Source organism: Stegastes partitus, unplaced genomic scaffold, assembly GCF_000690725.1.
Source record: "Stegastes partitus isolate 25-593 unplaced genomic scaffold, Stegastes_partitus-1.0.2 Scaffold479, whole genome shotgun sequence".
NCBI lineage: Eukaryota > Metazoa > Chordata > Actinopteri > Pomacentridae > Stegastes > Stegastes partitus.
The window spans coordinates 180,411-197,364 of NW_007578210.1; the positions used below are offsets into that span (position 1 = coordinate 180,411).

Below are 16,954 nucleotides of genomic sequence, written 5' to 3' on the forward strand. Positions count from 1 at the left end.
AAACTGCTGTCAAAGCTCTCATTAATGATTTCCACTGCAGCCTTCATAATTCTCAAAAACAGACTGTATATCTTGACCCAGATGGAGGGAGGGTTTAGCAGTGAGGGGGGGTGGTGGGGAGGTAAGGAGAAAAAAAACCCACACAGAATCTTTCAAAATAAAACATATTTGCTAAGACTACTGAGATGTGGATTCGCAGGAGACTAGTGCTATCAGATGGCCTCTGTATTTGGTGGAATACACATAATGAGCGCTGTTTCATGGGAGAAAACAAGGTTGGGGGAATTGATTGTGTGACTATATGCTGCTATATTTTTGGCTCACAAAAAGTCTTACAACTACTCTGCTATTGTATTTTTCCAACTGTAGCATTCAAAATGCCATAAATCCCACTTCTTTCTCATCTGTACTGTGAAATGCAGTGTGAGCCCTGCAGTATGCAGGCTGGCCAAATTACTGAGAACGGACTCTGGTTATCTGTGAGTCCTGGAATCAGCTGTTTATATTAAACATATGCCTGAGTGTAAGCTTCTCCTCTCTGTGCAGCACATGTTAAAACTTCTCCTGCCTTGAATACTTCATGCCCAGCACTCAATTCATGTAAGAGAGCAGAGCGGCAAAGCTACAGCTAATCATTGCTTTATTTTTTAGTAGCCTTCCTTGATTGACAGTGTACAGCTTTTGCAACACAAGTGTGCCAATCCGAATTTGAATAAAAAAGTTGAAGATATAATGAATTTGGGAAGAAGCAGGGAGCCAGACCACATGAGTTAGACAGGAGCAATATTGGCGACTTTAAAAACTGCACACTCACAACTATAACTCAGAGTTGGAGGCGGTTGAACAACCAGCCATTGCTATTGATTTATTGACTGTCCATTTAGAACAGAGCATCAGCCTCCAGCTGAGCTGTGGAGCTGCTGTTATCAAGTAGAAACTTGTGAATTATGGTTGTGCGATGTATAGATGGACTCTTGCAGGTTGCTGTCACGTTAAGCTACACTTTAGTTTTTCAAACCATTAGATTCATGGGTCATGAATGGTTGTCGCAGAAATCATGATAATCCCCTCATCACCCTCTCTTAACTCTCACAGTTCTATGCTAATGAGGGCCTAGGGCAGATATCTTGTGAGAGCTTCTTACCGTTAATAAAATAATCCCAATCTCATCTGTAAATCCGTCTTTATCAATCAAAGATCTTTATCTTTTCTCTAATCTAATCCCAATTCTGACGTTAGATTTTGGAGGGATAAGACTTGGGAAAATGTGAGTAGTTTTTCTCAACCTTTTATCCATATTAAATACATTTCCGCATTTCAACAACAGAAGCGCAACAAAACAGATGGATCTCTAATTTTCTTCTGATTTAAATAAAACAACCACATTACAAGCCCTGCAGCTACAATTAGCGCAATGAGTCTCTCATGGCTTTACATAGCTACAGCAGCTGGTCATGAAATATACTTTCTTATTTATTTTTTAGGATTTGCACGCATCTACCCTCCCTGCCCCTGCCCCTGCCCCTCATTATGACACAGTCTGAATCTCCAGTGATTTTTTCCCTATAAAACTAAATAGCCTCAGCCGCAGCCACCTAGGGAATACAGCGTAACATGAACCCCCTTCCCCATCTTAACACTTTCATCTGGAATGTAATTAGCGCAGCAGCAAGAAGCTTAGTACTGCGCCCTGCACTCAGCCCCAACCAAGGTAACTCTAGGCAGCCCCTAATCCTCACAGCCTAATGGGATTAGCTCTGGAGGGAAGGGAACCCATGTCACACACACAAATACATTCAGAATCCAAACCTCTCCTAAGCTGTCTCACTATCCATCTCTCTTCCTCTCTCTGTGCCATTCCCCTATCAGTCTAATAGGATTAGACCAAAATTGGCCATTTCTTCAAAATCACATCTGGTCCACTCAATGTCATCACATCGATGATTATAGGATGGAAATAAGAAGCTTTAAATTATGGCTTATTCAGTGTATAAGTGTACTACACTGAACGTCTGCGAGAAGGGCCTAATTCGGAACTGGGTCTAATTTTGCATTTGGTTTCAGTGGAGTGTTTGGCCAGTTGTCAAAATTCCAAAATATCAACATAAAACTGGCTCATATGAACGGGACATGACATGAGTGAGAACATGACGTGATAGCAGGAGGTTGTATATGATGAAAGAGATTAAAAATGTCATTCTCTGTTAAAAGATCATCTTTGTCACTGGACACTAATGTTCACTCTGACTAGTGGGACCTAAGCTGGTCGTTTCTAAGTTACTATTGCTTTGTTACAAAATCAATAAAAGAAAAAAAAAAATGTAATTCCAGTGACAATTCTAGTAATGGGACCAATTTTCAGCTTCAGTTTTTCTCTTTCGCATTTGCTCCATGAAGTTCAGCTGTAATGTTGTTTCATTATGTTACTATTCTCAATTAAAAGGCTTTTTTTAACCATTATTGGGTAGCATCTGACCCGTACTCAACTGATGTCTGGGGTGGAATTGCAATTGACCCAGCCACCAATTTCAGTTGAAATAACTTAACCGCGCTGGTCTAAATGGAATATAATTGGAAAATGTAGCCAGCGCTATGAGAGAGCAGACTACACGTGATGTGTCCTTGGCCAGCTGCTTTGGTTGCATAGATACTGTATGTGACATGCACTACAGGCTGCTAACCCAAAGCTCCACATCCAACTTGATGACCAGAAAATGACAGACACGCACAGATGTGCAAATACAAAACTGCACACAGCAGCAACAGTACAGAGCCTTTCCAAATCACAGCTCCATCTCAGATCCCATCAGGCTGATGCTCTTGATCGAAAGCCCGGCCGCAGAGACCCTGAGGTGGGTTAGAGCTCTGCCAACAGCTGGATCCTTTCCAGCACCCCCATGTCTTACTCATGGAGACCCATCGGCTCTCATCACTCATCAGACAGACTCCCCCGCAAACAAGCGCCAATACACATGTATGCACGCATATACACATACACACACACAAGCACGCACGCACGCACACACACGCAGAGTAATCAAGGAGATCAGGCAAAGTGAAACTCGATCTGCAGAAAACAAGCTAATCAAATTTGCTTCAATATGATGTGCAGTCAGGATGTGTGAGTGTGGCTGTATGTGTGAAGATGTGTGTACCTAATCCAGGTCATGAGCTCCACAGTGTCTGGATCATAAAACTCCCTCAGTTCTGATAACTCCTCCATCACCTTAGGCCAGAACTATAGGGAAGAAGACAGATACAAGCGACGGAAAAGCCCGTGTTAGCGTTCATGAAGGCCATAAGTATCAAATTTACTACTATATCTTAAATAATGTCTCATTACTTCACTGAATATAACTGTGTATATATATGGCAGCCATTTAGAATCTTCTAACGGCAAAATAAATAAAAAGAGAAGCAATCCTTTCAGTAGCCTGTAATGATCCAATTGCAGTCAGTCCAATCATTTTTTTTTGTAGCTTCCATTTATGCATTTTCCTTCCCTCGTCTCGTCCCGTACACTTTATACAAACTGACTGGGCTCTGTAATGACACCACCACTACAGCAATGAACATAAACCACCAGTAAAATGGCATACCTTATAATACAGGCAACCGATCATCACCAATGGAACGGCATATCTGACGAGCCTTAACTGCAAAATGAGAGAAAGAAAACAACTATAATTAAATGAAATGAAAGAACATAACTGCATCGGGGGAGGAAAAGTAAGAGTCAGACAGAGATATACCAAAAGAGAAAAAAAAACAAAACAAAACAGAAGACAAGCACAGAATGAGATAACACAGAGATAACAGACAGATAGAGCAGCTTTGCCTCAAAGTATAATTTATTTGATCCCTGCTGTTGTCATGTTATGACCACACTGACACCTAGTGGGCCTTACTGGCAATGTTGTCACCCGCTTAGAACAGAGGTTAGATGAGGCATGCTGGTTCATCGTCACATCAACCCAGCTAATAAGATATAAAATTTGGAAAAATACGAAATCTTTCATGTGTATCTCAGATAAAGCTCCCAAAGTTAAGGATCGATCTTGCAGTAATTTGAGGCCGATGATGGGCATCATGTTCACTATCATTTGAAGTTGGCATCAAACCTCAGAGCAGACCAATATGTAAGTTTTGAGTGTAAACAAAGCTATATTGAAAAACTAAACCATCACTTATTTTAGGTGTTTGGCAAAATGTGTTTATGAAAGCAAAACACATTGTTATAAATCGCTCCAAAACGAAGGTCAGAATAGCTGTCCTGTTAATAGCAGCTTGTTCAGTCCAGTCCCCTGAGCAGAAATGAGCTGGTTCATGATCCTTTCCCACTTGCTCAAAATATATTTTCATGAAGTGCACTTGAATAGGGATGCTCCTGTCTGCTTATCCAGTGGCCAGGGGCGTCGCACAAACCGAACCTTTGCCAGCAGGCAACAGTGTCTGCTCATGTGGGGGTGTGATAGTGCGGAGCTTAACATATGTGCATCATTTCATAGATTCAATTATGTGAGATCCTTGTAGCAAATGTGTACATGTAGCATATGATGTTATTGTGACAAACACTTTACAATTTACACATCCATCAGACACTGAGAGACATGAGGGCTGCATAAAGTATTGTTTCAGTATCAACAGTGTGATGTGCATGTGTACAACAGTCACATTACAGAAGTATGATGTGAACTCAAACTAACTCAAACACAATATGTTACAGCTCCTTTTGCTGCTTGATACGAAGAGAAAACTCACATGATTCTCATTTTCCATGACCAATCTACAAGAGCAGTCTGATAGAGCATAAGTTACTCAGATTTAAGGATGTCTTTATGTAAAAGACAGTTTGCTGACATGCAGGCTCCACATGTGCACAGCCCAGTGAGCCAAAAACATGAGAGAAACACTGAAAAGGAGACTTGGTTTCAAAACAGAAACACATCAGTTGTATGGAAATATTTCAGCTCCCGTAAAAATGAACACAGGTAGTTTTCTCGGCAGCGTCTTGCAATTGTTGCTACTGATCATTCAAATCAGAAGCACAAAGCTCTTTATGATGAGTGCAAAGTCAGACCTGAATGCCATCCAAAGCAAAAAAAAAAAAAAAACTACTCTGGATGCCTTTCCCAGTGTTCTGGCTGGCTTTAATCAGTCTTTCAAAAATGATTATTTTCTATGCAGATGTACTCCTCTGCAGAATCAACCTAATGATTCCAGAATGATTAATTCTTTCCAAATAGAGTTATTCAAGTCATCTGGGGGAAAATTCCTGTACTTTTTTCATTTCGCAAAATCTCATAATTTCAGTTTTTTTTCTCCGAAATCGTGCAACTCTAATTAGCATTAATTGGGAGTGATTTTTTTGGGGGGCAACAACACCAAAACAATGAGTGAAAGGAAACTAATCTCTGTAGAACGTTGGATGATTGCAATCAGGGGATTTCAGTCATGGATAATACAAGAAATATTGATTAGAGCAGTAAATGTGGAACGAAAGCCGTAACGTTCTGTATGGCTGAATGTAGTTTTCAGCCTCAACAACCACAAAACAAAGAAAACAGTCAAAGCAGATGTGTGGAAGTGCAGTTGTGAGCTCATACCAGAACTTTAGTGTTGCAGCGGAGAGTGTTGAGAAGCAGAGTCCACAGCTCGGTCCCACACACACCATAGGCTGCAACCGCACACATGTGGCCGGTCCATATGTACTTCATTCTAGGTAGAAAGAAAAGCAGAGAGGCGACATCACGTCATGTTGCAATCTCATCTGCAGCAAAGCTTCTAAATAGAAAACCTACGATTCTACCCTTTTGAGAGAAAAGAAAGTCTCCACTATGGAACTACTCAAGATTTTACAGATTTGTTGGTTAAAATGAGGCTTTTTAATTTTGAAGCTCGGGCTTTAGGATCCCCCCTCAAGCCAGTAAAGCCCATTAAATACAAGCAAACGAGCAAATTGTTTTTAGTTCAGCGAAAGACACTGTGGTTGAACTTAATTTAGTGCTTAAAACACGGCATTTATTTTTAATTCTCCTCCAAAGCATAGCAAGAATTCTAAACAAATGAGAAAAAGATTAAACAGAGAGGAGTGAACACGAGGAAGGCAGAGAATGAAATGAGCTGAAAAACTGTTGACAGGTACAGAGATGGAGCCGTGAGAGAGGGAAGGGAGGAGGAGGAGGGATAAAGAAGTGCAGCCTCCCTGAAATAAATCTCAATACGTTTTTAATGCAAAGGAGCTGTCTGACAGAAACAAATGGCTTTCTGCACTTTTGGCCTTTCGTTCTTAATCAGCATTTTAGAGAAAGTGCTGAAATCAAACGTGTCAGTTCCTGCCCTACCTGACTTGTGCTGTGCGAAAAGCTTTCAGATATTTTTTTTTTTCTTCCCATTCTGGGAATTCAATCAGGACTTTAAATTCCTGACTGTAACAGGAATGTACTGTATGAGCTATATGTATTAAATGCGCTGAATAGCACATTCCATTCCAGCTCCTGTCCGCCACACATGCTCAATTTGCAACATTTCTACACACCCAATAACTCAGATACTGGTGCATTCAAAATCTAATTCAAATTAAGCTACTTATGTGAACCTTTGAAACCCTGCATTTCCATGTTGCTATAAACCTGATAACACAATATTCCCCTTTTCTTTGTGACCAAGTAATTGCTGGTTTCTGAAAGAGAAGTGATAATTCCACATGTAATGTCCATGATTTTCTTGACACTCCTCACAAAAAGTGCTAAGTTAAGGGCAATTATACTTTCATTACAATAATCACTGACAAAAAACGGCAGCCGGAGTTTGCAGCTTGAAATGTGCTCAGTCCAGTGAATTCACTAATGATGCCAGCAGTGAACACCACTTTGTTTAGATTCAGGTCTGGCTGGGGGTGTTGTGCTTGAGATTACGCTGGAAACGGAACAAAACTGCTCGCCACAAGTTGTCAAGTTGTGTGACGCTAAAGAGCTGCTCATAAAGGAATGTGAATCTGCAATAAGTCATACCACTTAGTGTTACATCTACATTTTTCAAAGGCAATGTAACTGTCTTCAACAGTTTGGGGAAAACCAACAACTGAAAGCAGCAAGGTTAGTATTATTTTATGTAACTAAAAGCATAAGAAAGTGGGCAGAGAAAGGAATTTTCTTGAAATTATTTTTCTTTTTGGCTTTTGCCTTCATTTGTCAGAGCAGTGGAGAGAGACAGGAAAGGAGGGGGAAGAATGGGGGAAGACCTGCAGCAAATGGTCGGGAGTCGATCCCACGTCTGCTGAGTCGGGGACTGTAGCCCCTGTTCGTGGGTCGCGGTCTTATCCAGTTGAGCTACCGGGGCGCCCGAAATAAATTTTCTGCATTTGTAAAATTATACACTCATCACAAGCAATGAATACATGTTTGATAGTAGTGCCAAAGAGTGAAGCTGAGATTTTCACAACTTGCATTTAAATTTAAGATAAAAAGTTTCTCTGCACAGCCCCATCATCAATTAATAATCGGTTAATCACTTCAACAAACGAAGTACGGCGACTATTTTTCATCGTGCTTTTAAAGCCATTTTTAAAAACAGACATTTAATAATTGTAGCTTGTCTTCATTAGCCACTCGACTGCAGAAACACTGTCTTGGTAAACTTATAGCCAACTTGTTTTCTATACAAATACACTCATTGGAAACCATTAACTGCTACAAAAGTCATGGTGGCCTGTTGCTAGCTAAACACCCACCATGCGATGGGCCACGGAAACCCTGAAAGCCCCTCACCCATCCACAGTGATCAAAATTCAAACAACAGAAGCAACAATCACAAAACTATGTACAGTCTTGACTCGATAATCCGACGCTAAATGTAAAACCTTCTTTTATGTTGGATAGCAAGGCTGTCGGATTGTCAAGACGGAGGTCGAGATACAAGAAGGGCTTGATACGCGAAGGGTCATTTGTTAATACTTATAGTTGTTATAATAAACTATACTAAATTATTTAATTAATTAACAAGTAGTCACTATTGTCCTGACTTTAATAAACTACAAATGCTATATAAATAGTATGAACTTAAATCGAAAGCAACACTCTAATTTTGTCACTGTTATGTATTGCAAATTATAAACATACTTTTGGAGGCACTATATATATTTACATAAATAATGACAGACTTGAAATATTCCACCTGTTCATGAGGCTTGTATCCTGTCTTGAAAAATCTTGCAATTAACCACAGGGCTGTGTTCAAATACAAATCTAGCACATGCTAATTATGATAAACACACCAAATGAAAAATAATAGAACAGGAGAAAAAAGGTTTATTGGGTTAAAAAAAAAATAACGAAATGAAAAACGTAGGTGTTGCAGAGGTTAATGCCAGTAAGCTGATATTGCTACATAGTTACAGTTCCGGTATTATCAATTAGAGAAAATTTGTCAGGAGCCAGCATGTCGCAGCAGCAGTAAAACCTGCCAAGTCAGCAAGCCAAAACATTCTGGAAATTAAGAACAAGTGGCTAGATATAAAAGTGCACTACAAGAAAGATGTTTCTGTTCAATGATAAAGCCTAAGTGCCAGTTCTGGTGTCAGGCCTCTCATTTCACTGCCAGAGTCTGGCACCTGTAACCAAAGACACACTCAGCGGCAGGTTCTGTTCCACAGTGGGAACCTGCCAATGGATGATGCAGTTAGGTGAAACAGAGAAATAGGCCACGGTGTTTGTGAGAGGAAAAAATGTCTTCCATAAAACACTCCTGTTTTTATGGAAGAACAGAAAATTGAGGTTTTTATCATCTGCTTCTAAAATAAGCAGTTGTACAAATACTCTTGACCTTAACGCTGCTGAATTACTATTGCAGGTCAGCAAATAATCTCGAGAACAGATCTTGCACGCTGATACAAAAAAAAAAATTGCAATCAGCACAAGAAAAACTGTAAAAACTGATTTTAAAAAAAATCCTTTTCACATTAAAGACAAAGGCACAGAATGTCCCAACAGCATGTTTTTATATCTGGAACAGGCTTGAAGATAAAGGCATTTGCTGTGGGTGAAACTTTTTTCACATAACTGACAGTGTTGCATTCACAACTGAGAAATATTGTGATTGTGGGTAAAAAAAAATAAAAAAATAAAAAATCTGATAAATCAGATAACTGCTTTGCTTTTAATGCTTTCTTCCGCACCGACTCCCACATGTCCATACATGTGGGTAAGACTTTCCACAGAGTTTTTTTTATTTTTCATACTTAACTGGGTGGGGAAGATGCAGGATTTGAGCTCCTACTTGTGTGTAGGTCTGCAAAGTAGCTTATAAGAGTCTGGGCTGTCAGTAATGGAGCACACCATTGATGACTGCACACGTGCATAGTTAATTTGCCTCTTAGGTTAGGTACCTGCTGTTTATGTACATTACTCAACTATAACAAACCACATGATCGATTGTTACACTGACTTTATGAAAAGTTGACATCATCATGTTGCAACCCTTTAAAAAAAAAAAAAAAAAGAACAGCTCAGTCCCTAAAGCATTATGTCAACATTGTCATAATGTTTTACAATCTTGTTTTTAAGTCAAAGGACTATTATTTGGCAGATGCAAGCCAACAACCTACTTAAGCAGTTTTTGTAAATAAATATATTTCAATCCGACTTTAGACATTAGAATTAACAGTGATAAATGAGGCATACAGTGCTGCTGCCGCTGCTGCCACCACCGATAGTGGAAATGGAACTGAATCCACGAAACTAGCATCAGCAGCCAAGTACTGCCTGTGTGCTTCGGCCACTTCCACCCCATCGGAGCGCTCCCCCTGGGATGGAAGTGTCCCCCCGATGGCGCCGAATAATCAGATATTCATCATTAATTGATGAATATCCAGAGACCAGCCCTACTAGTTATTATAACAACTATGAACAATAATTAACAACAAATGACCCTTCAAGCATCAAGCCCTCCTTGTATCTCGACCTCCGTCTTGACAATCCGACAGCCTTGCTATCCGACATAAAAGAAGGTTTTACATTTAGTGTCAGATTATCGAGTCACGACTGTAAATGAATTTAAACTAAATCTTATAATTTGTGTATATTCCATTTTCGCACTTGGACAAAAAGTTGGTGGAACCTTGTTCCAGTGCACTCTGGCAGAAGTATAGCTCTGATAAGGGTGCTTTTCAACCAACGAGGGTGACCAGTATTAGTAATATCAGACCAACTACTCACATTAGCTTTTCATTAGTAAATGACCTGCTAACTACAGCTAGTTAGCTTTGAATTTAGTTATCTAAAGCTGTTTGTGCTCGAAACAATCAGCCGGTAGGAGCAATGCTGGACGTGCCCATTGTGAGCTTGTTTTGCCATGTGTTGTACCAACAACTACAGGCATCAATGCAAATGAGTTTGAAATTTTAGGTTATACAAAGTAGTGATAATTACCAGTTCTTCAACTGTATTTACTCTGTTTCTGCTGTGAGTGGTGTCACTATCAGCAAGACTAAGGCACAGTTTGATGGTGCTCGGTATTGAGGGCAGATCAAGCCCATTCAGACACTTGGTGAAACACATGTAAGAGGCACTTGGATTTTAGCATCTGCTCACGAGTATGCGTAATCAAGTCATCAAGAGGAAAAGTAAGTCTGAAGAGCCCCTGTGTGAAAACGTGACTACTTGGGAATGTGTGTGAAACCATGTCTGAGGATGACGCTACAATAGCGATTGCGTGCGATTACCTCATAGTGCTGAAAGCCAGGAGGCCGTAGAAGAGCGTGTGCAACAGATTATAGGCCACGTCTGGACGGAAAGCCACCAGTCGCCCTTCTCCAGCTCCTTTCCTCTCTTCAGTCGAACTTCCTTTTGGTGTGCTGAAAAACAAAAGAGACAGACAAAAGACAACAGCGATACATAAAACATTACAGCCAGACGCCTGAGAAGAGAGGCAGAAGGGGAGGTGGGTGGAATTGATATTATTCAGATTATTCAGATTTCAGTAGCTGTTATTCAGATTTCATTAGCAGTTTGCACACAAGTGGACACGAAATGATACGCGCCCACGACCGTTTCTGTCTGCAGAAGTCAGCGCACGGACAAATAGAGAGAGGCCCGAGGGCAATGATGTCACTCCCACGATTTGGCCTCCTGCACCGAATCAGACGGACACTGGCTTCCATTTGAATACAAATCCAATCTGGCGCTTCCTTCTACGTGAGGTGGGGTAAACTGGATTAAATTAATTCCTGAATTGGCAAATAGCCCTTTGTTCTGTGAGGTTAGTATTCCAGCCCTCCAACAGCAGAGGGTGAGTTGATATGCTAATGTGATTAGTTCAATGCGGCCCCTCACCTTGCACCACAGGCAAATGAAGCTTTGAGAGGCAGCTGATAGAATATTCTGTTTTCCAGAGCATGAAGCAACAATTGGAGCAGAGACACAGGGATAGTGACTAATACTGCGACTGGGCTCCTGCCACCTGATAACCATCCTGATGTCCTCTTCAAAGCTGAAACTCCCCTTTATTCTCTGCAAGGCCTAAAACTCTCCATTCATTCACACTTCACTAACTCAACCAGCTCCCCTAATAAGGATGCAAACTAGCCTGTTTATCAAAACCCAATTTAAAGATTAAGGATTGGTTAATTAATTCTTGAAAGCAATGTTTGAACGGTCTCTGTCTTCTATATTTCTGGTAATGAAATTTTGATAAAAAGTAGCAGTTTGTGTCCGTGTTTGGGATACACGATGATACCGGCATCATCATCATCAGTATCAGTCGATAAAGGCTTTCACGTGAAATATTGGCATCAGCCTAAAGCTAGCAGGTTGATAATGCCTGTCAGGCTGTGAATGTATACTTCTGTTTGAAAATGTTACATAAGAATAAATATGGCATGTTTTACAGGTAAGTAGTTTTTATATTTTGTCCAGTGAATGTGTACTTTTGAGAAGCATTGCATTTTGCTTTTGCACTTACCAGTGGGACATTACAAGAAGAGTAGGCATGTTAAACATTAACATGTTAATTCTACTTGAGAGGAGACCTAATGGTGTCTGCAGTCAAGGGGAAAACATATGTGCATATGACTTAGAAAATATTTGCATATGGGATACTGGTATAAATCCACTCTCATTAGGGTTGGGTATTGTTTAAATTTCAACGATTCTGATTCTGCTCATCAACTTCAGTTTTAAATGATTCTCAATTTAAATTCCTTGAGGGGCAGGAGGGTTCACAACAGCAAAACCAGCCTTTACACTGATCCAAAAGTAATAACAATTTAATTATAATAAACAGTATTACCATGGAACAGTCACAGGACACATGTTTTCTTCATTAGTAATGAGTAGTAGCAATTTTACTTTAATACCATATCACATTTCCCTGATTATACTTTGATATTTTTACCTAAGGTAACACAATTTAATACCTTTTTGAATAAATCAGAATCAAAATCAGAAGAATTTTATCTCCGAGGGGAAATTGCTTCATTGCAGTTGCTGTTATTCAAGTCATTCAATTAAAAAATATATATATATAGGTAAACATAAATAGAAAAATACATCCTAAAAATATAAACTAAGTAGAAAAGAATAGGTATAAAATGTAAAATGTGCATTTACAAAGAAAATAAAATGCAAGAACGTGTGTGTTACTGCACAGAGATATATAGTTAATGCACATTACTGAAGAAGAACTGATCTGTGAACTTCCTACACCACTGCCAATCTGTGTCTAAGTAGGTAGAAAAGTGTTAATACTTCCATCAATTAATGTATTTTCTATGTTTTTCTCTGAGGTGTAGTTAGCACACCCACAGTAAAAGAGGCTGTGACATCGACTGGTGGGTTTGTTGTGTGATGCGAGACTCTCACTGTGTGCGGAAGAAGCACAGCACGTCGCCACAGTCACAGCAAAGTGCGATAACGGTATTAAAGTTACTTTAGTCAGCCGCAATGTGCCTCAATAGGCAGAATAATTACTGAAATGTAATGTGTGTTGTGTTATCTGTCATGGAGGAGAAATAAAACAGTCCATGTTTGTCATGTTACTACAGCATCTCCCTCCATTCTTCACAGCAGAGCTCTGTGAAACTCTGCTTACCACCATTAAATGTTACCGGCTGAAACACAGAGTTAGATAAAGTCATCCTCACTGTAGCAACAATCAGCTCTTTTCTAGTTTCTTGAAATTTTGGACTTTACTTCAGCTTCTTTACTGTAATGACGGCACTGTCTAGTCTTGTCCTTGTAAAGTGTTTTGTAGCAGCATTTGCTTAATTAAGGTGAATGTTACAAGAATAACGCGAGACTCACACTTAATTAGGACAAATGCATTAAGAGATGGTACACTGTTCATTTCTCGCATTAGTGAAATTCGTTTAGGGCTCAGCGAGAAAAATAGTAGAAATTCAACTTTTTTTAATACTACTTTTCGAATCACACTTTTGGAACTGGTTCTAAGTTGGAAGCAGTTCTTGACGCCCAGCCCTACATACTAAGCATCCCGAGTTGTTCGTTCTCATTTATTCAAAAAGACATTTTGACCACAAGCACAAATTCCAACAGTTATGTGGTGTTAAAAGCAGCAAAGACAGACAGAATATCTCTCTTCTCCTCACCTTCAGATGCAATAAATATAATTAATCAATGCAAATACATAAGAAGTGTACTGAAACCCAACAAACACCACCTTTACTGTACGTGGACAAATGAGTGGTTCATATAAGGTTGAAAAAAGATCCCACACAGAATCAACTTCTACTCGATTACACTTCACCTGAGATGTTTTGACCTCTGTGCCTCCCCTGTGCAGAAATTCAACACTTCCAGCACAGATCATCCCTCAATATTTTCATTCCATGCTACCTCTGTAGTCTGTGATATTATATCTTGGCAGTATTTTGCTATGTGTAAATTTCCTCATTGCCTCCTTTGTATGTTCCCTACAGTCTGTCTGTGTTTAAACCCTATCCGGATTCTATTTTTTTCCCCTGAACCCAACTGCAAGGAAAGATTAATATTACAACAATGACTGCTCATAAAAAAGTATTTTTAATCTTGCTTGAGTAAACGAGGAGCAGCAACAGACAACTGCTCGTTACTACATATTATGAATGTTGTTGAAAAGTTTTTGACAGATTTATAAAAATATTTATGTATTCTCATTTTTATGACAGGTGGTCTTATAAATTATATGTGTGTGCATAGGATTCTTTCAGTTCTTTCTTTCATCTATAAACTTCAAGCTAAACTTGTCATTGGCCTAAGAGCAAATTCAAGAATTATACTTTTAATAATATAGATATATGAATAGGACTTTTAGCATATGTGCTATCTCTAGTACCATATACTCTAACCCCTCTGGTCACAGCAACTGCTTCAGTCGTCACCTACCTGAGGTTCTGCAGTGCTGCCACTGCCAGCATGGCGCTGAGCAGCAGTAGAGTGATAATGTAGGGGTATAGCAGCAGGGTACCAGCCAAGCGCTCCAGTGTGTCCAGGGGCAGCAAGCCAAAGGCCTCCTCACACAGATACAAACTGGCGTCAAAATCCCTGCAGGAGGAGAGGTGAAATGAGCAAGGACAAAGGAGGTGGACAAGGGGAGAATTAGAACAAAAGAAAGGATAAGATGAGCCATAAAGGACGACACAAGGACAGGAGACTGAATTTACTCGACAGCACTTGAAACTGTCAGTGTTATACACTGTAAGCAGTTTGTGTAGTTCTGGTAGATTCAGAACATTTTCTTTTGTAAATGTACGACAATATAAAAATCCTTTGTAACAGTAACAACCTTCTGCTGAAAAATGCAGAATGCTACTGGTGAATCAGGCGGTATCTTGCTTTTGTAGCTGGTTGAGGTGGAGCTAGTCACAAGAGAACTCTGAGATGAGTGGGATGAATTCCTGCTCCACTAATTTGCATTATTATTTTGATCTTGGATTTTTCTTTTTGTTTAGAACAAAGGGGTCAATCCAAGAAGGTTAACTGACTGGTTTGTTCTTAACAATGCATTTTGTATCTTATATGTTCTCAAGTGAATTTAAAATCTGGCAGGAAACCAGTGAAAATAAATATTAGTTAAGTGACAAGTACAACATTTGCCTCTGAGACGTAGTGAAGTACAATGCTGCATGAAATAGAAAATTCAAGTGAAGTGTAAGTAGCTCTGCTCAAACAAATGCTCAAAGTAAAAGAACCTGTCAACTTTTATCAAGTAATCCAAATGTGGAATATAAGAGCACACACACACACACGCGCACACATGCAAAAAAAATCACAAAATCAAGCTTTTAGCTTCCAATCACCCATATTCAAATCAAGATAATGCAGTTCAGGAAGAACGTGTAGCGTTTCAGCATGTTGCTGTGATTGAGTGGGGACAAGAGGCTACTCTGTGCAAATTGTACTTTTTTTGCATAAACTGCAACATCTACTAATGATATGCTTATGAGGTAACATTTGTAAATTGTAGCTTTAGAAAACAACCTGAGCTACACTCTCTGCCTCTAAACTGCATGAGTCTCGGATGCACATTGGTCACACTATCCACCCACCACCACGAGTAAATTCATTGCCTGTGGGAAACACTGAGATATGATTAAATGGCCAACATTATGCATTGCATTTAATGAAAAGAGTGGCTGGGAACATAGCTTCCGCTATCGTAGCATCAACATTATGAATTGAAACGTTAAAAAAAAAAAAAACACTCATCCTGTGCTGTGAAATGTGCCTGGCTGAGAGCAGCATCTATTCCTGCAGCATTTGAGTGTTAGGCAGCAACAAACAGAAGCAGTGAGGAGTCAGACATGATAGTTAAAGAAGAGCTGCCTGATCATGTTAATGAAAAAGAACCTTCATGAAAAAGAACAAAACATTTATCTTTACCTTTATCCCAGTTTGTGTTCCGTAACATGTAAATTAAAAGGTGCCGCTTAAATTAATTATTCAGCATCATATGGTTTTGGGTGCACATAAAAAATGTGCTCGTACACCTAAATGAAAAAGTTAGGTGCACCAGTGCAACCAATGTAAAAAGTCAGTCTGGAGCTCAGACAAGTCTGTTTATGCTACAAACAATCTGGAAAAATACTGGTGCTTTAAGAAAGACATCCCTGACAGAACAGCAACAATAAAAAAAGAATAAAAACCTTTATGAAATGAAGAGAGGGCTACAAAACGGTATTGAGAAAAAATTCACATTTTTACTTGAATGCTTCTATCACAATAAAACAAATGACAAATATAGAAAAACAGAGGTGTTTCCATGTCTTCCAAGCATTTTTCAATCAGGCTGACTGAAGAAAGAAACACAACTGTGGATTCTTATATAGCAAATATTTTCAAAATGAATTCAATTTATTAACACAATATGGCATATCTGGTAGTTCTTTTTTTTTTTTCGAAAGTGTCTTTCACATTACATTGGCAACATTAAAAAGTCATGCTGATAAGTAACTGAACTGAGAATTGAGACGTCAGAAACGCAGTGCAAGAAACAAGTTAGAGAGAAGAATAAGCCTAAGCCAGTGAGAGGAACAGGAACAGAGGGAGAGGTAGAGATAGAGCGAAGAGAAGGCATTACATTTTCCACAGCCTCTTGAATAATTGAAGGGCCAGTTGTCTGGCATTGGGTTGTGAGCTGTGTTATCTGCCACCCCGGAGCAGCTATCTAGTGGCTGAGCTGTTCAACACACACAAACACACACACACACACACACACATAAAGTATCTGATCGATGGGAGGTGTGCTGGCGTTACCCCACCATCTATTATTCACATTCACTAACACTCCAGGTGCTGCAACACTGGTGCTTAGTGAATAATACAGTCACTCTGGATTAAGTCAGGAGTTATGTACAGATGCACACTGTGCACACTTTGTGTATGCACTGCTGTGTGGGGGGAGCACGTCCTTGTGTGAAAACGTGGTGTTACAAGAGCAGCGTGGGACTGTGTTCAATACC

At 39.6% G+C, this 16,954-nt stretch overlaps 1 protein-coding gene across 1 annotated transcript in view; it reads right to left on the reverse strand.

Annotated features, from left to right (window-relative positions):
• Positions 1-16,954, reverse strand: part of dpy19l3 (dpy-19 like C-mannosyltransferase 3) — a 75,571-nt gene that overhangs the window by 30,005 nt on the left and 28,612 nt on the right. The window contains exons 11-15 of the mRNA XM_008286967.1: positions 14,379-14,537; positions 10,721-10,852; positions 5,607-5,718; positions 3,600-3,656; positions 3,156-3,238 (exon numbers count right to left, since the gene is read on the reverse strand). Coding sequence (XP_008285189.1) covers positions 3,156-3,238; positions 3,600-3,656; positions 5,607-5,718; positions 10,721-10,852; positions 14,379-14,537 — 543 coding nt within the window. The remainder of the gene's footprint in view (positions 1-3,155; positions 3,239-3,599; positions 3,657-5,606; positions 5,719-10,720; positions 10,853-14,378; positions 14,538-16,954) is intronic.